The sequence below is a fragment of the Triticum aestivum genome, chromosome 7D (genome assembly GCF_018294505.1).
Source record: "Triticum aestivum cultivar Chinese Spring chromosome 7D, IWGSC CS RefSeq v2.1, whole genome shotgun sequence".
Lineage (NCBI taxonomy): Eukaryota > Viridiplantae > Streptophyta > Magnoliopsida > Poales > Poaceae > Triticum > Triticum aestivum.
In genome coordinates this window covers 6,430,408-6,458,059 of record NC_057814.1, presented here as the reverse complement: position 1 = coordinate 6,458,059, position 27,652 = coordinate 6,430,408, and the positions used below count along the sequence as shown (strand labels likewise).

Below are 27,652 nucleotides of genomic sequence, written 5' to 3'. Positions count from 1 at the left end.
GTTGATGGCGTATGTGGCATGAAGTATACGTTAGAGTAGAACATGTTCTGTACCGGAACCACCCACTTATGCATATGGACAGTGGATATAGGGTACAATAGAGAGCATTTGCTCCGCACTTGATCGCAGGTTATATTTGTGGTAACGACTTCGGAATCCTAGAGAACACTGTACTACTCAATCACCTTCACCACTAATATAGTATATTTTATTCCTATTTCACCTTCTAGTTCTTAGTGTAGTAAAACCCTTTATCTAGTTTCCTAACAACTTATAGAGTAGACTATTTCTAAAATGCGGCGATGTCTCTGAAAGCTACTAACCCGTGGCCATCCCTGTCCCCTGATATATTAGCCGATGGGCTTTTTGTCGGCCGGGTGGTACATGTAGGAGACAATACCCAAATAAGTCCCATTTTCCCCCAAACGCGGCTCGAACTTGAATTTGGTACAGTTTACATAGGAATTTGAAAAAAAATCATGAATTTTAAAATATTTTTAGAGTTAAAAAATATATCCAATTTTTTCAATTGTTCACAAATTAATTTCTTTTGAATTTCATAAATGATTCCGATGTTAAAATGGAGAAAATAAAATAAAATAAAAAAGAACACAAGAAAACCAAAAGGAAAAAAACTAGTCAGGGAAGCTCCTAGAACCTTACCAGTGGAACCAAAACATTGTAAAATGCCAAAATGGGCCAGCCCATATATGTCTCATCACATCTAAGAACATATGCTTAGCACTATCCCCTGACCCACGCGCACAATGGGAAACACCCTATCGCGAGATAGATTCGTGCTCGCAGTGACTATATCACGCTTGTAGCAAGAGGGCATAAGCTCTCGCCTTAAGCGTCTACACTAACGGGTCAGCCCATTCGCACACACCTAAAAGAAATAGAGAAGAAAAGGAGAGCACACAGGGATCTATACCTGGTCTTCTGGATGTCGACCATCGCTGCTAGCAACTACGCCCTCGTCCTGTTGTGGTAAGTAGCAGGGCCCGACCTACTTGAGGCGAAACGAGCCAGTTTCCATAGGTTTTCTGACTTTTCTTTTATTTATTTTCATGGGTTTTACTCCATTATTTTCTCTGTTTCCACTGCGGTTTTTTATTTTCTTTATTTTCAGTTGTTTTTCTAAGTTTTCTTGATTTTCATTGGGATTTCTATTTTCAATGTTTTTCTTTGTTTGTTTTGTTTTCTTTCTCGTTTGTCATCAGTTTTCGTTGTTTACTCTTGGGTTTCATATACACAATTTTTTTTGTATATATCCAATACACTTTAATGCATGTATAATATTTTATGAATGCCTGATAAAGATTTTTTAAATACCAGATTAACGTTTTTTTAATACCTGGTCAAGATTTTTCTAAACACATTTAAAAATTTCTAAAATGCTTTGTTAACGTTTATCATTACAAGTTAAACATTTTTGTAATATATGATCAAAATTTTCTCTATACACATTTAACATTTCTCAAATACAAGCACGACATTTTTTTAATAGCTGGTCAACATTTTTGCTATACACATTTATCATTTTTCAAATACAAGTTTAACATTTTTTTAATACATGGTGAAAACATTATATACATTTACCATTTTTTAAGTGCAGGTTTAACATTTTTTAATACATGGTCGACATTTTTTTATACACATTTAACATTTTCATACGCTTGATTAACATTTTTTAAATATTTGTTTAACATTCTTTCCAAATGCTTGATGGGAAATTTTAAATACATGATCGACTTTTTGACATGTTCTATATTTTTGTATAGATGGAACATTTTTTGTACACATTTAACATTCTTCGAATGCATTATTAATATTTTTTAAATCATTAAGTGAAGTATATTTTTGTAACGGATATGCTTATAGTTTTTGTGAGCGTAAAATAAGTTAAAAAGAAATTAAAAGAACGTGAAAAAACAGGAAACAAAATGAGAAGCCTCCAGGACAGGGCTGGTCCATTTGACCTGCATTGATGGGAGGTTTCCTAGGTCTCGCTATAAGTGCGACATAGGGGCGCCCGTTCATTGCTTGGGAAGTGGGCTGGACCAGTAGCACAGGACGGGCGAAGCAGTTCATAAACGGTTAGACTCTTAAAAAGAAGATCATAAACTGTTTGTTCGTTCGGCTAGTGCGTCAGGCCTTTTTCGTGCCCATTTTTTTGGCGTAGTTTTATGTCTGATTTTATTTTTATTTAGGTTTTTACTTCTTTTCAACATTATTTATTTTCCAGATTTTCTGTTTCCCTTTCTTGTTGCCTTTTTATTTTTATTTTATTTTGTGTTTTTCATTTATCTATGTTACACCAGATGTTCTATGGATACAAGCTATTTAATTTTATCAGGTGGTAAGCGTGATAAGCAATTCCAAACCTATCAACAATAGATAATTGTCAAAAAAAGCTATTTAATTTTTCAAATGTAAATTTTGTTGATTCTAGACCATGAGAGTCAAAAACAGAAAAAACGAGCACATAAGCATCTCAAGTTACAAAAGTAGAAAAAACGAGCACATAAACATCACAAGTTAAATACATATTTTATTGCATGACCAAAGGATAAATCTTATGCTTTAGTCAAGTTTGCGAAGTATTAGATCCCATCAAGATTTAAACTCGAAGGATGCATGGATGTACTCCAAAATCATTGCACATGCATGTTTTTAGATATATGCAGATTGAAACTGCGAGCTTTAGGAATCATTTGCACACTTACCAGTGCAAGCAAGTAATATATTTTGTGCTGCGTCAAGGGAATAAGTGCGCGTTGAACATAATTTGACGTTGTGGGTCCCCCTGTCATAAAGAATAGAAGTAGAGAACAGTTGATAACAGGTAGGTGCACGGGCATACGTATCAGGCAAATCTGTCAACATGGTACAGTAACGATTTAGAGTGGCATTTTCTATGATGCACTTAGCAGAACGATGACACATTTAAGTAGTGTGATACAACTGATGATAAAGACCATAGAAATTAAATAACCAGGTTCAAATCACAATGGCCAGTTCCTCCTTATCATAATGATACTCCACAATGCTGTAAACCAAAGGCACAGGGATAATGCAAGCCAACGACCACTTCAGAATATTGCTTCCCTTCTCTAGTAATCGAACACGTGCCCTTCAAAAGAAAAAAAAAGGAAAAAAAACAATATTAGTTGATCTGTATGACATTATTATAACAGAAATAAGAAAACTTAAATGAAACGAATAATTCTTACTTGAACATTTCATAACTCTTCTCCAGGCGCTCAAGCGTGGCAGCGTTCTCAAGCACAATCTTCCGAGCAGCATCTTCAGGTGGAGAACCTCCCTGATCAACCCACCAATGAGTGGAAAAAAAAACCAGACCAAGATTAGGAGCCAAAACTGCTAAACTCAGATTTCCTTTCAAGTTCTTATTACAAAATCTTTGAGCTGCTAGAAAACAGAGATAGTTGACTTCGGAATATAATAACAACCAACATATTTGCAAATCACAGTCCTAGAGATTGGACATACGACAATAAGCAGTTCGGATATGACAACATTAACGCAAGGCTTGACAGAGGGGTAGCATCTCCGGAATGTTTCAAAATGCTAGGGTCCATTACTTAATCTCGTCCAGGTCTGACCACTTGGCGCACCTGCTTGTGTTTGGCAGGAGTACAAAAGGAAGATACGCTTTTCCTTATGAGCTAATGTGAGATGGGGAATACTTAGAAGCAACCACCTTCGGCCGAAAATCAGAAGTGAAGCAAGGAAATCTCAAGGGAGTTGGATGAGACGCTGCTTAGGGAGGAAGAAATTATGTAAACGGTCAAGGGTTGACTGGATGAATGAGGGTGATAGAAATACAGGGTATACTTCCAAAGAAAGGCTACTTGGCGGAAAAAGAAGAATCTCATTATTTATTAGACTGAAAGATGATAAGGGCACTTGTGTTGAGGAGATGGTGGAGATCCAGAAGCTAACTATTGTCCTTTTTTTTAAGAAACTGTATGCTAAGGATGAAGGTGTGGTTCCACATGAGGTGACTGAGCTCCTGACGGAGAAGGTTAGTGCAGAAATGAATGAATCCTTAACAAAACCTTACGCGGATAAGGAAGTAGGTGACGTGCTATTTCAAATTGGGCCGCTCAAAGCACCAGGGCCGGATTGTTTCTTGGCGAGGTTTTTTCAGAGGAACTGGAGCACCCTAAAAGACGAGATTGTGTGTGCTATGCAGAGATTCTTCGTGGATGGGGTTATACCAGAGAGCTGTCATAGGCTTTAGCCAGGTCCAGCTTATACCCACAATGAGTGTTGTGCTGGTTACTGCTGTGCTGAATTTTATGAAAGCATTCAAGCACAGTAATTGCGTTATCCATAATCATTCTGCCAGGCACGAATGCAGTCTGGGTCTATGATATAAGCTCATCAAGCAGGGGGTGGAGTCGGTTAACCAGACATTTAGGAATCAGCTTGTAAATCAAATTGCAGAGGCTAATGGGGCACCTTGTACATCGCATTGGAGAGGCTAATGGGGCGAAAAAAATATATATTTTTTTTGAACAGGAGAAGGGTCCGGAAGGACCCAGGAGCTGCATTAAATTATCACAAGGAAAACAGTACAGCCAGTCCAAAGACCTCTAAAAAATGAAATTACAACATAGTCTCTGAACTTTGCAGAAAGGACCCTGTCTAGAAAATTTTGTGTGCAATGTGGTCCTTGTCCTCCGAAGCAACACCAGCAACGATCCAGTCTCCACGCTGCTGGGGACGAAACCACTTGGAGCGTAGAGACCGCCGCAACAACACCGCCGTCTGCCGGATATAGAAGCTGCGGACGTCGAGCTAAAGTTGGACTGCCTCCCATCTAGCACAGAGGCAGGGAGGAAGAGAAAATGGAGGCGGCAACCTGAAAACAGCGCCAACACCCGATGTGCCGCCTTTCGGCAAGAAGAGTCGACGGCATAGCGGCGCCACACCAACTGAACCCACAACCATCCAATATGGAGGCTGGACGCAGCGGTGGTCGCCAAAGCCTGGACACCGTCGAGAATAACCGCAGAGAGGAGCATCTGCAGCTGCAAGTGCTCCAGATCCGACGCCAGATTCCCTTCTCTGACGCAAACTGGCACCAGATGGCTGAGCCATGGCTGGTGCTTCCACCTATTCCCCTCCGCCACCGTGGCGACATGGAAGAAGAGGATGAAAGGCAACCCCGGCTCGATCTGGTACAACAGCAAGCTTATTTGCCAAGCTCCCGCCAGATCTGCCCTTCATCACCGTCATCCACCATGGATTCCAGCTAAAGGTCAGAGGTGACCTTGTCCAGACACCGCTCATGGACGCTGGAGAGGAGCTCGAGCCCAGCACTAGGCTGAAGACAGCAACTAAGCAACAACCTAATAAGAACCTACAGCTACTATGTACAGAGGCGCTCCAAGCTCCTCCCCCATCGCCTTTCCAACCGGCAGCGCCGGCGGCAAGACTCCGGGATCGGGCCAGGCAAGAAAAGCAGTAGACGACTCTCAACAGGGGTAAAGCGGTGGAGGAGAGGAGAAGCCTCTGTCGGAGAACAATAGGCGCATTGGAGAGGCTAACGAGGCGAAAATCTTTCAGGCTTTGGGGGTCGTTTGCCTTTCGTAATAAGCACAATTACGGTATCATTAATTCGGGTGGATTGGAGATTTTTAAGGGAAGCTCTCACAAAGATTGGTTTTGACCAGAGATGGGTGGATTGGGTTATGTAGTGTGTCTATTTTGTTAGGTATTAGGTCAACGCGGAACTCCTTGAACCTTTCAATCCATATCGGGGGCTGAGGCAAGGAGACCCTCTTAAGTCCATACCTATTCCTCTTTGTGGCGGATGGTCTAACAAGCATTCTGAACAAAGAAGTTGCTGGTGGTAGCGGTATTCCAAACCTTCTTTTTGCAGAAGTTTTACGCGGTCATCGAATGCACAAAAAGTAGAGCTCTGCAGCATGCCATGAGGGAGATATGGACTCTGCCGGATGAAAGTGAATTCAGGAACACAGGTACTGACTGGTTACAGAATTTGCTGTGCGAATGGCCAAAGGGGCTAATAGGGAAAATTCTGCTAAACTTGTGGAGATCTTGGTTCTTAAGAGATGATTGTTGTGCAGAGCTCAAGTAAGGAATCAATATTGTCCTCTGTGGCATTCCTGACCCGGTACGAGGAAGACAGTTGAGAAAGGAAAAGACATTTGGATTGTAAAACCTGATGAGCCGCGACGTCCTGAGCAGATGGTTCCCAGCCATTGGTCTGCTCCTAAAGAGGGGAGGGGACAGATAAAATGAATTCAGATGCCTCCTTCATCCCTGATACAGGCCAGTGCTCAAAGGCCAAGTTTTCACTTCAGTATGCCGTCAGATGAATGCCTGTCAGAGAGCGGAGGAGGCTGCGTTGATTGGACTGAAACACGTTCTGCTTGTTTCCCCTTGGTCGGAGATATTCAGACTGTTGTTTCCAGAGAAAGAGGCTATTCCTTGCGCATGAACTGGCTGCGTTGGCTAGGAGAGCTCCGAGTAATGTCACGTACCAGATTTCTGCTGGAGATGAGGCGGCCGCCGGCCGGAGGGGGGAGGTTGGGGCGGCCGGCGGGCGGAGGGGAGAGGCCGAGGACCGGAGTCTGGAGGCGCACCGCCCTCGCCGCCAGGGTTCGCAGCGCCATGGGTGGCGGATTGGCGGTGGACGGCGCTCGGCTGTACGGCTGTTGCTAGGGCTCGCGGCGATGTCTCTCGACTCGAGTCTGGAAGCAGCGGACGGGTGGACGACCGGATGTCTCTGGAAACAGCGGAGGGGTGCCCACGCCCCTGGTATATAGGCCGGTGGGCTCTTCATGGGCCAATTTCGTACCGAACAAAATTGAGAATAAAAAACATTTCAACGCTTACGTACGAGGACAAATATTTCTCAAAAAAAAACCGAACGAGGACAAATACCCCTGGAACTCGAATTTGGTACAGTACAGTTTTCACGCGAATTTTGAAAAAATCAAGAATTTTTACAAAAAAATTAAAATTTTCTAAATTAAAAAATGCATTTCTAAAATGTGTCCAGAGTTAAATGGGAAAAAGGAGAACTGAGAGCAGAAAAACAGAAGAAAACCAACAGAAAACACACACCAAAAGGAAAACCGGTCAGCGAACGAATATAAAACACCCTATTCTTACAACCGTCGTCTGGAAAGCAGGTTGGCCCAGTATCACAGGGGAAGCAGATCTTGAGGATAAATGGTTGGCTCGTTCGGCTATTGTGTTGGGCTTTTCTTGTTTTATACTAGCTCGGTTTTATGTTTATTTTATTTTCTTTAGTTTTTATTCGTGCGGCTTTATTTCTTTTCATTCTTTGTTTTCCATGTTTTTATGTTTTCCCTTTTCATTTTTTGTCTATTCCTTGTTTTATAAAAATATAGAATGCACTAATATTTTTTATGAGATACTTTCACCTTTTTTGGAACATGTCAATAATTTTCAAAATATGATTAAACTTTTCTCAAACCAGTTACGACATTGCTAGACTCTTACTAAAGAATGTTGTAGGATAGAGAGTATATCGATGGGGGAATGATAGATTTATTTCTTGAGAAACTTGAAATCTCTCGGCACAGCACAATGAAAAATAAACTAAAGCATGCAGTTCTACGAAAAGAAAACTATCATAGAAAGAAAACATGGCAGAACAGAGGCAATATCTATCCGGAAGGAAACTACTAAGACTCAGATTTCTTTAGAGACTCATGACAAAAAGCACAACCGAAAATAGACTACTGAAAGTAGTCCTGGCCATCTCCGGCCCGGCCCAGTCGGCCCACCCAGGCCCAGCCCTAAAATCCAGGGCCTAGGCCCGATGGCCTTGCCCATGGGTCGGGCTTGGGCCTGAGTTTTGAGCCCACCAGCAGGGCCTGGATGGGCTTGGGCTTGGCATATTGGCATTTTAAGGAAGAGGCTCGGTCCACGGCCCTAAGCCCTAAGGGCTTTTCAAGGCTTTTTACCAGATGGGCCGGGCTTGGGCTTGAAAAGTAGGCCCGGTGGCAGGGCATGGGCCTCAGTTTTCTTCCATGTGCTTTTTTAGACCCAGCCCAAGCCCGGCCTGGCCCGGCCCATGGCCAGGTATAACTGAAAGTAATACAAAAGGTAGATAGAACCAGTGGTGCTCGTTTGAGAGGGACAATGCGTAGGAGGATACTTGGGGCAAGGAGGATCAGAACGGAGGATGAAAGTTCAGAAGGAGGGCCGGGGCAGATTGCGCGTGCGCGCGCGCATGTGTGTGTGTGTGTGTGTGTGTGTGTGTGTGTGTGTGTGTGTGTGTGTGTGTGTGTGTGTGTGTGAACAAAGTAGAGATGTTAAAATGAGTATTTTGTGTAGGTTGTGATCAAAAAATTCCATGTGGAATGTAAAACGTGATAAATTGAAGACCCACATGTCAATTATAGAATTTTCTTGCGTAGAACCATGGCAAATCTATGCAAGCACGTGACAAATTTACAAGAAAAATTGCTTGTCGTGGGGACACATGAAAAATATCGGTACATAAAACCGGAAGCCGGAGGTGGGGCTATAGTTTTGGAAAAAAATCGGCGGAGGAAGATCGATTGAGGGGTGAAGGAAACGAAACATACGAACCGCCCTTTCATAGTAGAGATGTGAAAATAAGTATTTTGTGTCTAGGTTGTGATAAAATTTGCCATGTGGACTGTAAAACGTGACAAATTTAAGATAATGTAAGAAAACATGTTGGGAGATTTAAAAGACAAGGCGCGGCAAAAAAAAAGATGACTTTTTGCCATGGGGACACATTAAAAAAGGCCATGACACTCATAGCAAAAGAAAATCTTTCGCACAACTCATGGCCAATCTATACAATGACATGGCAAAATTTAGAAAATTTCTTCCCTATAAATCATGACAACTGTACACACCCGCGTGACAATTTTAGAATTTTCTAGCGTAGAACTCATGGCAAATCTATGCAATAGAATGGCAAAATTTACAAACAGAAATGGCTTTGCCGTGGGGACACATGAAAAATATCATGACAGTCACCGCAAAAAAATAGAACTTTTTTTCCTAGAACTCATGGCAAAATATGACAAAATTGCACCGAGCAACAAAAGAAGTCACATTTTTCATCCCCAAATGCGGCCCGCCTATTGCAAGAGAGCAACAGCGCGCCCCAAGCAGTGAATTAAAAAAGTCATGATGTCAAATGAATAACTCTGTATTTGAAAAAACTCACGAATTTATAAAATGCTTTCATATTTCAAAAAAAATGTTTTCATATTTCAAAAAAAAATGTTTTCATATTATAAAAATGGTATGGAATTACGAAAAATGTTTCTAATGTTAAAAATGGGAAAAGGAAAAAGAAGGAAGAAAACACTAAAATGGGATGGCGGTGTACGGCGGTTGTTAGGGTTCGCAGCGAACGGTTGGTCGGCCGGATGTCTCTGGAACAGCGGACGGGTGCCCACGCTCCTGTATATAAGCTGGCGGGCTCTTCATGGGCCAATTTGGTACCAAACAAAATTGAGAATAAAAACATTTCAACGCTTAGGAGGACAAAATTGCACCGAACGAGGACAAATATTTCTCAAAAAAAAACGAGGACAAATACCTCTGGAACTCGAATTTGGTAAAGTACAGTTTTCACGTGATTTTTTTTAAAAAATAATGTTTTTTAAAATGTTGTGAATTAAAAATGCATTTTAAAATGTGTCCAGAGTTATTAAATGAGAAAAAGGAGAATTGAGAGCAGAAAAACAGAAGAAAACCAACAGAAAACACTCACGAAAAGGAAAACCGGTCAGCGAACGAATATAAAACACCCTATTCTTACAACCGTCCTCTGGAAAGCAGGTTGGCTCACTACCACAACAGGAGCCGGGTCTTACGATAAATGGTTGGCTTGTTCGGCTATTGTGTCGGGCTTTTCTTGTTTTATAGCTATTTTCTTTATAGCACATATGTCCGTGCATTACAAAGGAAGATATTTTGTTTTTGCAAGAAGCATCGGAAGAGATAATTGATGGGCCCGTCAAAACTGTCTCCGCAGAGGTAGGGCTGTTGGAAATATGCCCTAGAGGCAATAATAAATGGTTATTATTATATTTCTTTGTTCATGATAATTGTCTATTGTTCATGCTATAATTGTGTTATCCAGAAATCGTAATACATGTGTGAATACATAGACCACAATGTGTCCCTAGTAAGCCTCTAGTTGACTAGCTCGTTGATCAACAGATAGTCATGGTTTCCTGACTATGGACATTGGATGTCATTGATAACGGGATCACATCATTAGGAGAATGATGTGATGGACAAGACCCAATCCTAAGCATAGCGCAAAGATCGTGTAGTTCGTTTGCTAGAGCTTTTCTAATGTCAAGTATCTTTTCCTTAGACCATGAGATCGTGCAACTCCCAGATGCCGTAGGAGTGCTTTGGGTGTGCCAAACGTCACAACGTAACTGGGTGACTATAAAGGTGCACTACGGGTATCTCCGAAAGTGTCTGTTGGGTTGGCACGGATCGAGACTGGGATTTGTCACTCCGTGTGACGGAGAGGTATCTCTGGGCCCACTCGGTAATGCATCATCATAATGAGCTCAATGTGACTAAGGAGTTAGTCACGGGATCATGCATTACGGTACGAGTAAAGAGACTTGCCGGTAACGAGATTGAACAAGGTATTGGGATACCGACGATCGAATCTCGGGCAAGTAACATACCGATTGACAAAGGGAATAGTATACGGGATTGATCGAATCCTCGACATCGTGGTTCATCCGATGAGATCATCGTGGAACATGTGGGAGCCAACATGGGTATCCAGATCCCGCTGTTGGTTATTGACCGGAGAGGCGTCTCGGTCATGTCTGCATGTCTCCCGAACCCGTAGGGTCTACACACTTAAGGTTCGGTGACGCTAGGGTTGTAGAGATATGAGTATGCGGAAACCCGAAAGTTGTTCGGAGTCCCGGATTAGATCCCGAACGTCACGAGGAGTTCCGGAATGGTCCGGAGGTGAAGAATTATATATAGGAAGTCCAGTTTCGGCCACCGGGAAAGTTTCGGGGGTTATGGGTATTGTACCGGGACCACCGGAAGGGTACCGGGGGTCCATCGGGTGGGGCCACCTGTCCCGGAGGGCCCCATGGGCTGAAGTGGGAAGGGAACCAGCCCTTAGTGGGCTGGGGCGCCCCCCATGGGCCTCCCCCTGCGCCTAGGGTTGGAAACCCTAGGGTGGGGGGGCGCCCCACTTGACTTGGGGGGGAAGCCACCCCCCTTCCCTTGGCCGCCGCCCCCCATGTAGATGGGTCTTGGCCGGCGCTCCCCTCCTCCCAGGAGGCCTATATAAAGGGGGGAGGGAGGGCAGCAACACAACAGCCTTGGGCGCCTCCCTCCTCCCCTGCTACACCTCTCCCTCTCGCAGAAGCTCGGCGAAGCCCTGCCGAGACCCCGCTACTTCCACCATCACGCCGTCGTGCTGCTGGATCTCGATCAACCTCTCCTTCCCCCTTGCTGGATCAAGAAGGAGGAGACGTCGCTGCCCCGTACGTGTGTTGAACGCGGAGGTGCCGTCTGTTCGGCACCCGGTCATCGGTGATTTGGATCACAGCGAGTACGACTCTATCAATCCCGTTCATTGGAACGCTTCCGCTCGCGATCTACAAGGGTATGTAGATGCACTCCTTTCCCCTCGTTACTAGTATACTCCATAGATGGATCTTGGTGATGCGTAGGAAATTTTAAAATTCTGCTACGATCCCCAACAAGGGCGACAGAGCGAGGAGTTGCGGTGTTCTCACGGGTCATGTTTGGCCCGCGAGATCTTGATACTGGTGGGATTGGTCAGGGTGGTGCCCACCACTCAACTCATGCCTTTTTTTCCTTCGGGTTCGCCTACGTGTCTAAGTTGTGGTTGCCTCGTTAGGTTGTGGCTGCACGGGGACCTTCGGGGCATAGTTGTTTCGACCACTCTCTTCTACGATGGCGTAACTGGATGGATTACGAATTGCAGCGAATCCCATTTCATTGTCATAATCAGCGCAAAACCAGGTAGTCCCTCCTTTACCAGGGTTTATTCTCTTTACTTATTTTAGGGCTCACTTGCCTACATTTTTTAACCAGAGCCAAACTAGCATATCCTCTTTTTGTTGGAATGTGCCCACAATTTACATATTCTCCTTTATCGTCAAACGACACATGCAACAGTTCGTGTCTGGGCCAGGCCACTGGCAGTTACCAAAACGACATGTGTTTGTAAGGCACAAATAAAAATCCAAAACAACCGTTGAGTTGAAGGATTAGACTCACGACCTCAAAAACTCGGCCACGTGCTGCTAGCCATTCGAACAAACAGCTCCTGCTAAAAAATGGCTAGCGCGAATGTTTAAGAACATAATGTAGCATCACATTCGAAACATTTTTTGATCTTTGTTGAACTTTTTTAAAAAATAAAGTAATAATTACGATATTATGAATATTTTTCGTAATGTGATTTTTTTCAGAAATCCTGATTCTTTTCCAAAATAATGCGAGCATTTTTTAAAAATTACATTAACTTTCGGAAAAAGATGAACAAAACTTGAAATGGTTCTTTCTTGAAATTCACAAACATTTTTTGAAAACACGAACCTTTTTTAAGAAAACAATTTTTTTCTATTTGTGAACAATTTTGGAAATGGAAACATGTTTTGAACATTGAAAGTAATTTTTTGAAACGTGTTTTTTCAACACAAACATTACTTTAAATTTGTGAACATTTCCTTTAACATGAATATTTTTAAAATTAGTATCATTTTCTAAAATATAATTTATTTTGGAAAACTCAAACAATTTTGGAAAATGTTAATCTTTTTTGAAAAATGCAAACATTTTGTTGGCTTTGAAAAAAATATAACAAGAAGAAAAAATTTAAAGTTTCCAACATATTTCAAAATGGGAACAAAATTGTGAAATTGTACAGATTTTATGAAAATTTAAAGAAAAGTGGAAAATTAATTTTTCGAAAAAAGGGAAAAAGAAAAATAAACTTGCAAAGGAAAAAAGAAAGAGAAAATAAAAAAGAAAGGAAAATAAAAATAGAAACAGAATAGAGAAAAACGGAAACAGGCCGTCCCAATCTTTGATGCCCTATGCAAAATTCGTATTATTGGCCGCCGTATGCGGTAAATAATGTTTCTCAGATACATGAGCAGGAAACAAACGGGCTGGCTTTGCTGGGCCACAGCGTGTGCTGCCCACGTACAAAATTCTGGACAAAACTAATTTTCTTTCTAGCAGATGGACGCACAAAAAATTAGTACCACCTTGGATAGAACAATTTTTTTTCGGTGATGAACGGATGAAACAACTGGAGAAAGGCACCTTGTTTTATTAGTGTTTTTCTTTTCTAGCAGATGGACGCACAAATATTTAGTACCACCTTTGATAGAACAAAAATCTTTTCGGTGGTGAACGGATGAAACGCACCTTGCTTTATTAGTATATAAATAAATTTGTGCGGCTTTATTTCTTTTCATTCTTTGTTTTCCATGTTTTTATGTTTTCACTTTTTTATTGTTTTTTTGTCTGTTTCTTGTTTTATAAAAATATATAAAATGCACTAATATTTTTTATGAGATAATTTCACCTTTTTTGGAACATGTGAATAATTTTGAAAATATGATTAAACTGTTCTCAAACCAGTTACGATATTGCTAGACTCTTACTAAAGAATGTTGTAGGATAGAGAGTATATCGATGGGGGAATGAGAGATTTATTTCTTTCGAAACTTGAAATCTCTCAGCACAACACAATGGAAAATAAACTAACGCATGCAATTATACGAAAGAAAACTATCATAGAAAGAAAACATGGCAGAACAGAGAGAATATCTATCCGGAAGGAAACTACCAAGACTCGGATTTTTTTTTAGAAACTCATGACAAAATGCACAACTGAAAATAGACTACTGAAAGTAATACAAAAGTTAGATAGAACCAGTGGTGCTCGTTTGAGAGGGATAATGCGTAGGAGGATACTTGGGGCAATGAGGATCGGAACGGGGGATGAAAGTTGAGAAGGATGGCCGGGACAGATTACGGGCGTGCATGTGTCTGTGTGTGTGCGCGCGCCTATGTGTAGGTTGTGAAAATAGTAGAGATGTGAAAATAAGTATTTTGTGTAGGTTGTGATAAAAAATCCATGTGGAATGTAAAATAAGACCCACATGACAATTATAGAATTTTCTTGTGTAGAACCATGGCAAATCTATGCAATCACACGGCAAATTTACAAAGAAAAATGGCTTGCCGTGGGGACACAAGAAAAAAAAATCGGTACATAAAACCGGAAGCCGGAGCTGGGCTATAGTTTTGGAAAAAAATCAATGGAGGAAAATCGATTTTTCTTTTCGAGAGTACACCAAAGGCGTACCTTAGCTTTATAGAAGAGAGAAATATATGTACAAGATTTGATGGTAGATCGTCACAAGCAGGCGATCCCACCCAACCACCCCAATACACTAAGCCTACTACTCACAAAACCGTTGAACTCCTACTACTCCCGCAAGCCTCCATAGATGCAGCTCCTGAAAAATAAGATTGGTCGTAGCGAGCTCATCGTAAATAGCACCCGACTGAAAAACCCTAGCGTTCCTTTGCTTCCACAACGTCCAGCAAATCAGCATGACAAAAGCATCGAAGCCCTTCTTGTCCACTCTGTTGATCTGCTTGCGCGAACTCATCCACCATTGGTGAAGCCTATCATGTTGCATGGGGATCAGATTGGGATTGATGCCCACCATGGAGAAGCATCTGAACCACACCTGTCGCGCGAAGACACACTGGATCATGAGGTGGTCCACCGTGTCCTCCTCCTGATCACATAAGTAACAAGGGGATGCAATCTCTTGTAGGCCGTGCCTTAGCCTCCTATCCGAGGTCCAGATACGGTATTGAATCGCCAGCCACATGAAGATCTTGCGGGCAAGAGGTGCACCATTCTTCCAAATAGCAGCCGCCGGCACAAATCTGATTCCTCCCGCACAAAACATCCGATATGCCGAAGCAGCAGAGTAGATACCTGACTCGTGCCATGACCAAACAGCCTTGTCCCCACTCCCTGGAGTGATGACAAACTGCATAAGAATCTCCCAAAGGTGGATGAATTGCGCGAGCTCCTCCGTGGATAGCGACTCCGGGATGTCCTTGATCCAATCATGTTGGTTTAAACCCTCGCTGGCCAACCTAGAGTTGATCGTCCTCGTTTTCACCTTGGAAACCAGAATAGGAGCAATCTCAGAGATCGTATAACCATGCACCCATCTGTCCTTCCAGAAGAGTATCCTCTTGCCATCTCCAATATCCCAAGTCACCAAGCTATTGAATGCGCACTGGACTTGCTTATCCAGAACCAGATTTAGACCTTGCCACGGCCGGTTCCCATCTACTCTGCGTAACCATTCCCATCTCATCCGTAGGGCAAGACCATGCTTGCTGAGATCCATAATGCCGAGGCCACCTAGCTGTTTTGGGCGACAGACTCGTTGCCAGGATACTGCACACTTCCCACCGCTGACCGCGTCCGTACCAGCCCAAAAGAAAGCCCTACATCCTTGGTCCACTTTCTCGATCGCCCACTTAGGCGCTTCAGCCACGATTAAATGGTGTGTAGGCCGGGCTCTCATGACTTGATTCACCAAAATTAATCTCCCGGGGCGAGTAACCAGTCCTCTTTGCCATCCCGGGAGGATCTTGAGCGCTCCATCCACCATGAATTGCCACTCCGAGCATGTTAGTTGTTTGATACTCAGTTGGAGACCCAGATATTTACATGGGAAGTGTTCAATCTTCCAAGGCAGAGCATTCCTGACTAGCTCTTCGTCCTGCTCCTCTCCACGGATCAAGATCGCCGAGGACTTGGCAAAGTTGACATTCAATCCCGAGGCCATTCCAAAGATCATCAGGGCCTCCTTGAAAAAAGCTATGTCAGCCCTAGATGGTCTGATAAAGAGAACCACATCATCCGCGTAGAGAGAAAGACGTTGCAAAGGTTTGCATCCATTCAACTTATCTAGAACCATTAGCTCATGCGCCTTTGTTATGATAGCTGTTAGAGTCTCCATTGCGATGACAAAAAGAAGCGATGAGATAGAATCTCCTTGCCTAAGACCACAAGCATGCATGAATTTGTCTGTCATACACCCGTTCACCACAATCCTCGAGCTGGCCGAAGTGAGCATAGTCGCCAGCCAAGCTAGCCACCTCTCTGAAAAACCATTCGCACGAAGCACCTCGAAAAGGAAGGGCCACGACAACGAATCAAAAGCTCGAGCAATATCCAACTTGACGAGGACTCCCTTAGCTTTCCTTTGATGCAATCTTCTAGCCATTTGCCTCACAAGCAGGAAGTTGCCATGAAGATTCCTACCCCGAATGAAAGCCGACTGGTTGATGTTCACAAGCTCTCCCATCCGCAGACAGACCCGGTTGGCCATCAACTTGGAAGCCAATTTCGGGAAGCTATGAACTAGGCTGATCGGCCTGAAGTCATTGACTCTGCAAGCTTCCGGATTTTTGGGTATGAGAGTGATTAAGGCTTGATTAAGTCTTCCGAAACCCTGACCATTATTGAGTACCAACTTGTGAAGTGCAACCATCACATCAACCTTGATAATGCTCCATGATTTTTGGAAGAACACTCCTATGAAACCATCAGGACCCGGGGCACGGTCTGATGGCATGTCCTTGATAGTGGCCCACACTTCCTCTTCCGTGAAGGGAAGATCTAATTCCGCGAGATCCACTGGCTGTATGTTGAGAAACTCCATGTCCAGGGTGTGCTCTCTAGCAGTTGACTCTCCCAACAGCTCTCTATAAGCCTGGAGAAACGCCTCCTCCTTTCCTCTTTGATCCGTGATGACCTGACCGTTAACAACTACGGCCGGAATGAAATTCTTAGTGTTCCTTCCATTGGCAACCAGGTGGAACAACTTAGTGTTAGCATCCCCATCCTCGAGCCAGCGTAACCTGGACCTCTGTCGCACGATCGTCCTTTCAAGCGAAGCAAGCCCCAAAACCAGCTGCTTGAGCATGTTGCGCAACCATCTCTCCTCAGGAGTAAGTAGACGCGAGTCCTGAGCAGCATCAAGTCTGAGAATGACCAATCTCGCCACCCCGATCTGCAGTTTGATATTCCCAATGAGGAAGATCGACTGAGGGGTGAAGGAAACGAAATGTACGAACCACCCTTTCATAGTAGAGATGTGAAAATAAATATTATGGTGTGTGACCACAAGAGTGTCAATGTGTACAAGGTAAGAAACGCCCCCCATCCTCCCGTGTCGCTCCCACGCTGCGGCCGGGAGGAAACCCTAGCCCTCTTCCCTCCCTTCCCTCGCCATCGCCCTGGGTTCGGCCGGGCAAAGCCCGCCCGCAGCCTGCGGCGGCGGGGCGACCTCGATCTCTCGTAGGACGGGGCCGGCGCGGGGCGTCTTCCTCCGGCTTGGGCGCGGTGCGGGCGACGGGCGGCGCGGCGCGGCGGCGCGCTTCCGCTGTGGTGGATGCCGCGGTGCATCAGGCGGCGCAGTGGCGGGTGGTGTGCGCGAAGGTGGCGGCGGCTGGTCTTCGGCCAGTCCTCACGGGTGTCATCTTTGACGGCGCAGGCCGTGAGCGGTGTGGCTCCGTCCTCTCGCTCGGCTGCGGTGCTCGTGGGACTGGGGTGGTGTTGCTCGCTGCTGCGGGGCTGGCCGGGATCCGCCCGTGCCTGTGGTGGGCGCTCGACGCCGACGACTTGGTGGCGGCGGTGGTGGAGTGTGCCTGCCGGATCTGACGCTTTGTTTCTGGCGGGCGGCGCGGGTTGGGGCATCGGCCCGGCGTGGCTGCTACTCTGGCTGTGGGCGGCGGCGGCGAGGTGGCTCGGCCCTCTTTGGTGGCTTCCTTTCGCCGTGGTGGCATCATGGCAGTTCGGCGGGCCGGCTGCGGCGGCGGCTGGTTCTTCAGCGTCGGCTCGTTTGTAGGCGGTCCGTTTCGGCTTGCGATTCCTCTCCCTCGTCGTTCGGACGTTGCCTTCGTCAAAGGGCAGGTCCTCCCCCAGTTGCGATCCATCGCCCATCTCGTGCCCGGCAGCAGGACCGACCCCGTCTCGCGCCCGGCTGCAGGACCGACCTCGTCTCGCGCCCGATGCCGTTGGACGGGTCGACGGAGGCTAGTTTTGGCCGGCCTACTGGGTCTCGCTGTTGGGGGTCACCCAGGGGTGCGAAAGGTGGGTCCTTTCCGCTTGTTTCTTCGGTTGAGGTAGCGGCGGGCCTCGGGTGAGGTGGTATCGAGATCTTGGAGGCCGGGGCGGCGGCCCTAGTGGTGGCTCCGCGGTGCTCATGGGCAGAGCCCGTGGATCGGTGCTGCCCGGTGGCCATGGCCGTGTGGGTGGCGTGGTCGCCGTGGGTGTGGCGTTCGGTGGCGGTGAATGTTGGCCGGGGTGAAAACCTGCTCTAATGTTGGCCGGTCCGTCCGAAGATAGTTACCTTCAAGAAGAAGATAGTGTTTTGGCCGGGGTGACGAACCGTGTGCTCCAAGGCGGCACCTTCAAGAAGGTTACGACACCAACGCGCCGCTACCGCCCGACCTGACGATCAGAGTTTCCCCTAGAGCAACACAATGGCCGATGAGAGCCGCGACGACGCCTTCAAGAAGGGAACGAGCTAGTTAATAAAATGTTTTGAATTCCACAAATGATTCCAATGTTAAAATGGAAAAAATGATATTAAAAAAACACAGAGAGAAAAAATAATCAGGGAAGGAATTGGAAACACCCTATATTTTTTTGAACATAGTACAGACGCAAGAAAGCCCCGAGAGGAGGTAAGACTTCCAGAGCACATTCCCTAGACGGGCGAGCCTCCCGAGGCTTGGCCAGTGCCGGGCTCCCTGATGGTTAAGCAATAGGTTGAGGAGCCCGCCCGGGTTCTTGAAGACCGAAGAAACTCCCACACTAGACAAGCTCGGGGGCTACTGACAATGCCGTACACCGAGGTGGCTTCTCTCAAGGGAGCCCGGCAAAAGGCCAAACGAGGGCCCCAGAAGGCCCGCCTGGTAGCTGAGGACAGGTGGAGCCTCGAGGAGTAGGTAGGCACCCCCAGACCATCTTACCCCCCAAGTCTTCATAGGCGGCAACCGAGATGGGATCTACCTTTTGTAAAACCCTAGTCCTCACCGTGTATATAAGGCGAGGGTTGTGGGGCTCTCAAACCCATCTACTCTAGTAGACTAGACTCTCGGTAGCATCTCATAGACCCCATTGTAATCCCTCGCATGAGCCATATCCACCATGGGTAACAACTGAAAGTGCTAGTTATCGACTAAAGGGGGGGTGAATAGGCGATTTTTATGAAAGTCTTCAAAACACAGGGGCTTTGAAGACAAACAGTAGGAATAAACCTATTGATATGCAGCGGAAGGTAGACTACACTAGACAGGCCATAGACAAGTAAGCAATGAAGTGAAAGCACGAAGACTATTAGCAGCTAGGTAGTATGGATCAGGATGGAACATAGTACGAAGCCAAACAACAACAGTCTTCACACAGTGAAGACAATCAGATCATGCAAGCAGGCAATGATTTCACGAAGACAAACTGTAAGTAAAGAGAGGTAAAGGATAGAACCAGTTGCTTGGCGAGGATAAGGATTTGTTTGACCAGTTCCAGTTGCTGTGACAACTGTACGTCTGGTTAGGGAGGCTGAGATTCAACTCAGAAGACCGCGTCTTCACCTTATTCCCTTGAGCTAAGGACACTTAGTCCTCGCCCAATCACTCTGGTAAGTCTTCGAGGTAGACTTCCAAACCTTCACAGACTTCGTTCACCGGCAATCCACAATGACTCTTGGATGCTCAGAACGCGACGCCTAACCGGCAGGAGGATTCACTGTCCTCAAGTGTAACAAGTCTTCAGATCACGCGGACAGAAAGACTTCAGTGACGCCTAACACTCTTTGGCTCTGGGTGTTTTGGGCTTTGTCCTCGCAAGGATCTCTCTCTCAAATGCTTGGGAGGTGGGTTTCTCTCAAATGACAAAAGCCGTGCACTAACTCTGAGCAGCCACCAATTTATGGTGTAGGGGGTGGGCTATTTATAGCCAGGAGGCAACCCGGCCTGATTTGTCCAAAATGACCCTGGGTCATTAAGGAACTGACACGTGTCCAACAGGCAGATTTCAAACACAGGCGTCAGCTTGACTTGGGCTACAAGTAAAACTAACTTATCCAACTCTGGATAAATTTGCTCTCATTGTCTTCGCTCGAAGACATAGGATTTGGTTGAGCATCACATCAGTCACTCTGACTTTGTTCATTTGGACCCCACTTAACAGTACGGTGGTTCTATGACTCAACAAAGAAGAAAAGGAAACTACGAAACAACTATGTCATCGCACTCCCACTACAACAAAAACACCCCTATACCAACGCATTTGTACCAACCCACGATATTATAGGATCTGTTGTTTATCCCACATCCCACCACCCACCTCCCGCACTTAGAGCTAACCTCCTCGTCGCTAAGCCTTGGGCGCTTAAAGCCAACCTCCTCTCCCTTAAATAAATCAAACCTCCCCGTACCCACACCTCCATCTATAGCTCATCCGCCATCTCTCTCCCCCGATTCCCCTCTTTCTCATCTAACTTCCATGGCGAGCCGCCGCCACCTTCAAATCTGCACAGCCACAGATCCGGCGCTGTCCCACGTCGTCGCTCATAGGCCAGGCTCCCCGCTCAGTGCACTCGTCCTATAATCTTCCTTGGCGACATCCTCCACGCCACTGCACGCGTCCCCTGCAGTAACTCTAGTCGACACGGATCGCCGGCGTTGCTCGCTGGCCTCTGTTTTGGAGGCCACTACTCCGCGCCGCTGCTGCCGGATCGGGCATGGATCTGAAACAAGCTGTTGTGTAGAGTGCTGCTCCCTTCTCTCGGTGGTGGCCGGCAGTGGAGACGGTCCCGAGGTGAGAGGAGCATGAGGTGGAGCTCCGGCCGTGTTCCTCAACTGCCAATTGGATCCCGTGCGTGCGGGTGGTTCTCGCGACTCGCGAAGCTAGCCTTCGGCGGCGATGGTGCTCCTTTTGGATTTATTTTGGCGCCCGGCGATCTCAAGCTCTGGTGGCCCCGCGTGCGTTTGTCTACAGCTGCGTGAGTGCTTGGCTCCTGTGCATGTATCTGTGTGGTGCGTAGCGTACGTGCTGATTGAAAGTACAGCCCTGTGACACTGATTCTTTGCTACTGCCGCTGATTGCTATGCCGATGCTGCTGATTTTGCTGCTCCTTGGTTCCTACTGTATAAAAGTAGATAGAAGATGATTGCCGCTGACGCTGTTTGTTTGCTATCGCCGCTGGTTGCTATATATTGTTGCTGCCGCTGGTTGCTATTGCCGTTTGCTACTGCATTTTGCTGCTCATTGGTACCTATACAGATAGAATATAATATTGCATTCCCAAATAAAAAATATAGAGATCTGTATGTTTTAATTTTTTTGCAAATTGAACCAACTACTTGTTATCTCTTCTCTAATCTTTCTCTTGATCAGATTCTCTTTTATGCTCTCCATTGCATGCAACAATTACTCAGTATGTAAAGTGCGTACAGTAATAATCATGGAACCCTCTAGCTCCTTATTGATTCCATGGCCCCTTTAATTTCCTTGCAATTGTTAGTATTATTTGTTCCACCAGTATCTCATCATGTGATTTTTTTTCCCTTGCAATTTTTGTGCCTCCAAGATGTCAGCTAACATCGCCCAGGTGCAGAGGCCGGGGGTCATCCTCCTTTTCTAAAAAAAAAAGATGTCAGCTAACATCGCCCAGGTGCAGAGGCCGGGGGTCATCCTCCTTTAAAAAAAAAAGATGTCAGCTAACGGTCTGGCAGTATCTAAACAAATGCAGTAACCATGATGTTGATATGAAACTGTCCTACAGGTCAGGTTTTGAACTATTGGCATGCATGCAGCTTCAGGGGTAGATCGAAATGTACAGCTTGTGGCATAATCGCAGAAAGTCGGGCAACCCATACGCTTACTTGATAAACCCTCCCCTGGCTTAGGTCACTCAGGTGTGAGAATGGCGATAGAGCACACGAGCTCGCCTGCTCTGGCTACATTGGCCAACAGGACAATAACGCGCGCGTCGCTAGGTGTATTAAGTGCGATCGTACAAACAGGGGAGGATGGGTAGCGTTGAGCAGTATGATGCCGTGACGGTTCCGTTCAATAAGATAGCACGCTGACAGCAGAACATGCAAATGTCCCGTTGGTACAGGAAAACGGAGCGCGGTACATAACGATTGCCGATGGTGCGGTCCGGCATACCAACAGCATGTTTGTCTATATTTTTTTTGCCTATATGATATGACACCGCAGGTCCACCCCGCCCACCACTTAGGAAAAAAACAAACAAATCTATCCTTCGGGAGCCGCACTGGTCGACAAGCTCCAAGCTATGGCAACGGCGGAGGCGGAAGATGATGGATTCGAGTTCCTATCAGATCCGGCTGCCAGGTATGTTTGCTGGTGCTGATTTTTGTTTGTAGCGACGCCCGCTGTTACTAGACGCGCCGCTGAATAGACTGCTCCCTTGTTTGAGCATGTTCCCGCTGCCGGATCTTGGAGGCGGCGACTCCACACTGGACGGGGGTCGGGGAACACTCCCAAATTCTGGTATGCACGGCCGCTGAGTCCAGCATTGGTTATGTTGGCTATGCGGCGCTGACAGTCCAAGTAGACCTAAACAATACTCCCTCCGTTCCAAAATAGATGACTCAACTTTATACTAACTTTAATATAAAGTTAATACAAAATTGGGTCATCTATTTTGAAACGGAGGGAATACTTGCGAGGGGCTGAGTTCGGCGGAGTCAAACTCATCAGAGGAATCAACGGGTAAAGATGCATGATCCCCAAGCCCTGGGCTGGACCAAGAGGTATATGGCTTATATGATGCTATCGTTGTATTAGTCTTTCGATTATCCCTTAATTTTTACTAGTCTGACAAAAAATGTGTACTAAATCATATTAATCTAGTATGTTTTTTTGCGGGGGATATTAATCTATGTTGCTATGCGTCGCTGATGCCACGCAACTATACTTCACAAAGTGTTCTTTGATTATTATGTTTCTGATTCTGTGTTATTAAATCATTTCTGAATTGTACAGGGTTCATGTTGGACACGCACCTACTGAACTTGTACCTTGTGCTGGCAGAATAAGTGCCCTGGAGAAAACACCGAGAGTCTATGCAGAGAAGAAGATGGCACTGTTGTAGTTCCTGAAGTATGGAGCAATTTTGATTCGCTCGGAGAAGCATATGACTACTACAATCTGTATTAATTCCAGGGAAACTGGGTTCACAATTTGATACGGGAAGAGCAAGCTGAACATCCAGAGAACAAAATGCATGCAGGAAATATTCCGCGGATACTCGGTACGCATTATTTTTGATTTTCCGTCAGCATAACAAATTAGCTGATGTAGCACACTTTTGCTTGTGCCAAAAATAAATAAATAACCTTGTTATTTGTTACAAACATTCCCAGGGCAAACCAAAAAGAAGTAACACACGGTCTTGCCGGTGCAGGTGCCCCACAATGATACGGTTGCTACGGTCAAACGACAACAGCTGGTATATAATCAAGCACAGGCCATCTCACAAGATAAATGTGGTGACAACCTATACTGGCCTTCACACAGACACATCGATATATATACATGTGACCTTGTCAAGCAGCTCCACGAAAATAATATTAGCATCGGCAAAGGTGTACAACATAATTGGTAGTTTCTCTGTGGTTCAGTGAGCAATGTACCTTTCAGCAAAAGGGCGTTGAGGGGCTTTGTGGAGAAATCAGCCGAGACAAGGCAGATGATGACATACGGAAGACAATGGAGGTTTTTGCAGAATTGGGATCAAAAGATTCTGGGTTGTACTACAGGGTACAACCCAACGAAGATATCTGCATATGGAATTTGTTATGATCTGCTCAGCAAGCAGGGCATAGTACCATTACTTCGGAGATGCAACAACATTTGATACGACATACCACACAAACCTGTACGATATACGTTTGGCCTGTTTGTGGGGGTGAGCAATCACTTCCAAAGCGTGATCTTCGGCGGCGTGCTGGTAAGGGATGAAACAGTAGAAACATTTGAGTGAGTGTTCACTGAATTTATCCGCATGATGGGCGGCAAGCATCCGCAGACCTTGCTCACAGGTATGTGAATGTTGTGTTTAATATTCCAAATTTCGTTATCTTTCAGTTGCGTACGACATCCCTTTCAAGAATGCTGAGACGAGTGGTTTTGTTTTCACATTCTTGCTAGCACTCTCCTTGTGATATTTCTGTTTTTCATATGCTGCTTCAGTAAGGTGTGTTGTTGCGTGCCTGCAGATCAGTGCAGGGCAACGGAGGTAGCAATCGAGAAGGTGATGCCAGAAACCACCCGCCGATGGTGCAAGTTGCACGTGCTTAAGAAGGCAAAGGAATCTATCGGTCCATATTACACAAAACGGAACAACTTCAGATCAGAATTGCACAAGACAATACATCACATGCTGACGGCTGATGAGTTCAACATTGCATGGAAGGAGCTGACAGAGCCACGTGGTCTGCAAAAACAACCTTTACCTAAACAGATATAGCAAACAGAATCAAAATGGGCGAAGCCGTACTTCAATGGTAAATTTTGTGCACCCGCAAAAAATGGTAAATTCTGTGTAAAAATGAGCACCACGCATCGTTGTGAGAGTGCCAACCATATACTCAGAGCTTATGTTCCAGCAAGTGCCCCATACATCTATTTGTTTGGCAGTACACGAGACTTCTATAGTATATGCCATGAGCCAGGTCACAAGAGCACCACCTCCACCTGTCCACAGAGAGACGATCTTCTTCAAAAGGAAAGAAAATAAGCTGAATGCTCAAACTGTTTTGTCGGTGGTCACAGGAAGAACACCTGCCACAAGCCTGAGGTTGTGCTGCATGTTGTTGAAAACGCTACTTTAGAGGAAAAAGAGATGTGCGGGTGAGCTGATTAGATTCAGCATTTTTATTTGTGTGTTCTTGAGGGTTCCGTAGCCGTTTGCCAGAACATTGTGTTATTGCTAATAATAGCTGTTTGTGAGCATTGTGTGCTACTGTGCTCTTGTCTCCAATATGTTTGGTTTGTATGCATGTTTATCATAATTATTATCTGTGAAAATTCAGTGACATATCATTTTGGGTCTGCATGTTCCCAGAGATTTCAGTACTTTTTGGTTGCAAGCCAATTTGGTCTAATTGGTGTTGAAAGCAAAAAATTCAGGTTGTTTTCTCTGTTCCCTTGTTGCGAAATTGCGTTGCATCAGGTTCCCCCTCTACAGGTGGACCGTGGTGACACTCATTCAGTTTGACTATAGCCTACCAGGTGTACGGTCCTGCTGTATTCCATGGGCGGGAATTCATCCAATTTGATTTTTGAACTGCTTGAGAGGGCTCCCCAAAGAGAGCATCAGTGGCTGCATCCTTCTGCACACCCCACTCCATCCCACTACCAACCTACCGTAGTTTCATTTACAGGACTCCCTGGGATCAGACGACGTGTGTTTACAGGCTCCCTGGGATCAGACGACGTGTGTGTGAGTCGAAATGTTTGCACCTGCTCCCGACAGGAGTTCTCCTCCTGTTCCAGCTCAATTGCCCTTGATGTCGGCCATAAACAAGGCAACCATGTTCAGAATGTGAGCTCTGAAGATCATGCCGGTGATGGCCGTGCCACTCATGTCTATGTTTCCTCCACTTGACGATCAATATGACACAAACGTACGAGTCGATAACTACCACTGCTTGTTTACAGGATTCGGTGGACGGGAGAGCTGACAACGCGTCAATGGCAGAGGAAGCTTGGAAGACAAAGCTGAAGTTCAATCCCTCTTTTCAGCCGTGGAAGAGGTAGGCCACTACGTCCACAAAAGCATAGCTCCGCCGACTGAGACAACTGGTCCGGAAGCTACGCCGGATCGATTTGGAGAGACTGTGCAGCCTTGACGGAGAGAGGCGGAGTTAAATTTAGTTGGTGACCGGAACCAGCCCAACTTCCATTTCCATCCATATTGGTACTACGTTCCGTTTGCAACTTCAGCACATGTTGGTACAGAACCAAAACGCCATCATCCTGTAAACACCTTGGATCCTACCTTCTGTAGAAATAAAACTCCAGTACTTTTTCCTAGAGAAGCCCAAATCTAAAGAAGTGTTTCTTTTTCATGTTGTTTCTTCTGCTGGTTCTAAGAGTCTTATTCTTGATTGCGTTGTTGGCATTGAGTTATTTTCTCCTAATACATCATACCAAGCATGAGTAATACTTGAGTAATGGTGACACTAAACTACTTAATTCTGAGACCTTTAGAAAACAGAAATATCCAATTTTGTATAGTTGATAGTATTGCTTACCTAATCATCATTTAGTTGGTTGCTGAATTCATCTCATTGTTGATATAATATAATCTTTGGATAATTGTTAGTAGTGAATACATGCTGCTGGCTGTTCGTAGTGAACAGGCACACCCAATTGGCCGAAGATAATCAGTATTTCAGCATGTCCTCCTACTAAGTTATTTGTCAGACATACATTAGATTATGTCTTTGCCCCCAACAATCTTTTCTTGCACACTTCACAATTTTTATGTGGATCCTTTTGGGTACAGTGGATAGTATGTATATGTTTAAATTTCATTTCGAATTTGTGCCTAAATAGTATTACGATTTTTCATTGTAGGTTGAGGATTTCAATACAAGATGATTACTTGGATCTTGGAGAACGTATGATGATTCTTGGTACTTGGGGTAGAAACAAGACAGTTCTCTGAATGTTTAGAAATTTTATATTTTGTTTTATTTTATTTTTCTAAGGAAGTGATGTACTCCTAATTGATGATACTTCCATTGTAATGTAACAGATTGTTCCATTGAATCAATATATCATTTTCATTTCCACTCTATCGAATTTTACTAAAGTACCTTGTACTGCCATTCAAACTACCTAATGTTACAAATGACTATATATGGAGGTTATTCTACTTTGCAAGCACCAAAGCATAGAGCAACAATGCGATAAATGATTATATATGGAGGTTATTCTATTTTGCAAGCACCAACGCATAGAAGCGTTGCATGAATCCGTTGTTGCTTTGCAACACATTATTTCCCGGGTTACCAACGAATCTATATACGTTGTTGTAGACCCTTGCAACGCCACCTACGACAACACATATGAATCCGTTGGTGTAGACCTTAGCAATGCTTATACAGACAAACGACAACGCATCTATGCGTTGCTAAAGGGGGGGTTCTTGTTGTAGTGTCCATAGTCTTCATGCGATGTCTTCTCATGTCATAGTCTTCAATGTGAATATCTTCACAGACCACCATTGTCTTCATTGTCTTCACACATTTTTAGGGGTCATCTCTGGTAGGTAAACCGAATCATTATGGGACTACTACCTGTGTTATCCTGCAATTCTCACAAACACATTAGTCCCTCAACCAAGTTTGTCATCAATACTCCAAAACCAACTAGGGGTGGCACTAGATGCACTTACAATCTCCCCCTTTTTGGTGATTGATGACAAACTGGTTGAAGTTT

The 27,652-nt window shown here is 45.0% G+C and overlaps 1 protein-coding gene and 1 long non-coding RNA gene across 2 annotated transcripts; one reads left to right on the top strand and one right to left on the bottom strand.

The window, feature by feature from the left end:
- Positions 1-2,842: 2,842 nt before the first annotated feature.
- LOC123169270 (uncharacterized) lies at positions 2,843-6,789 on the bottom strand. The gene is made up of 3 exons (XM_044587106.1): positions 6,543-6,789; positions 3,237-3,328; positions 2,843-3,136 (listed from the first exon to the last, which is right to left on the bottom strand). The coding sequence occupies exons 1-3, from the start codon at positions 6,672-6,674 to the stop codon at positions 3,004-3,006; spliced, it is 357 nt and encodes a 118-aa protein (XP_044443041.1). The 5' UTR covers positions 6,675-6,789; the 3' UTR covers positions 2,843-3,003.
- A 14,605-nt stretch (positions 6,790-21,394) lies between these two features.
- On the top strand, positions 21,395-25,166 carry LOC123171546 (uncharacterized). The gene is made up of 4 exons (XR_006485289.1): positions 21,395-22,953; positions 23,186-23,453; positions 23,566-24,243; positions 24,421-25,166. It is a non-coding gene; the product is annotated as an uncharacterized lncRNA (long non-coding RNA).
- Positions 25,167-27,652: the final 2,486 nt, after the last annotated feature.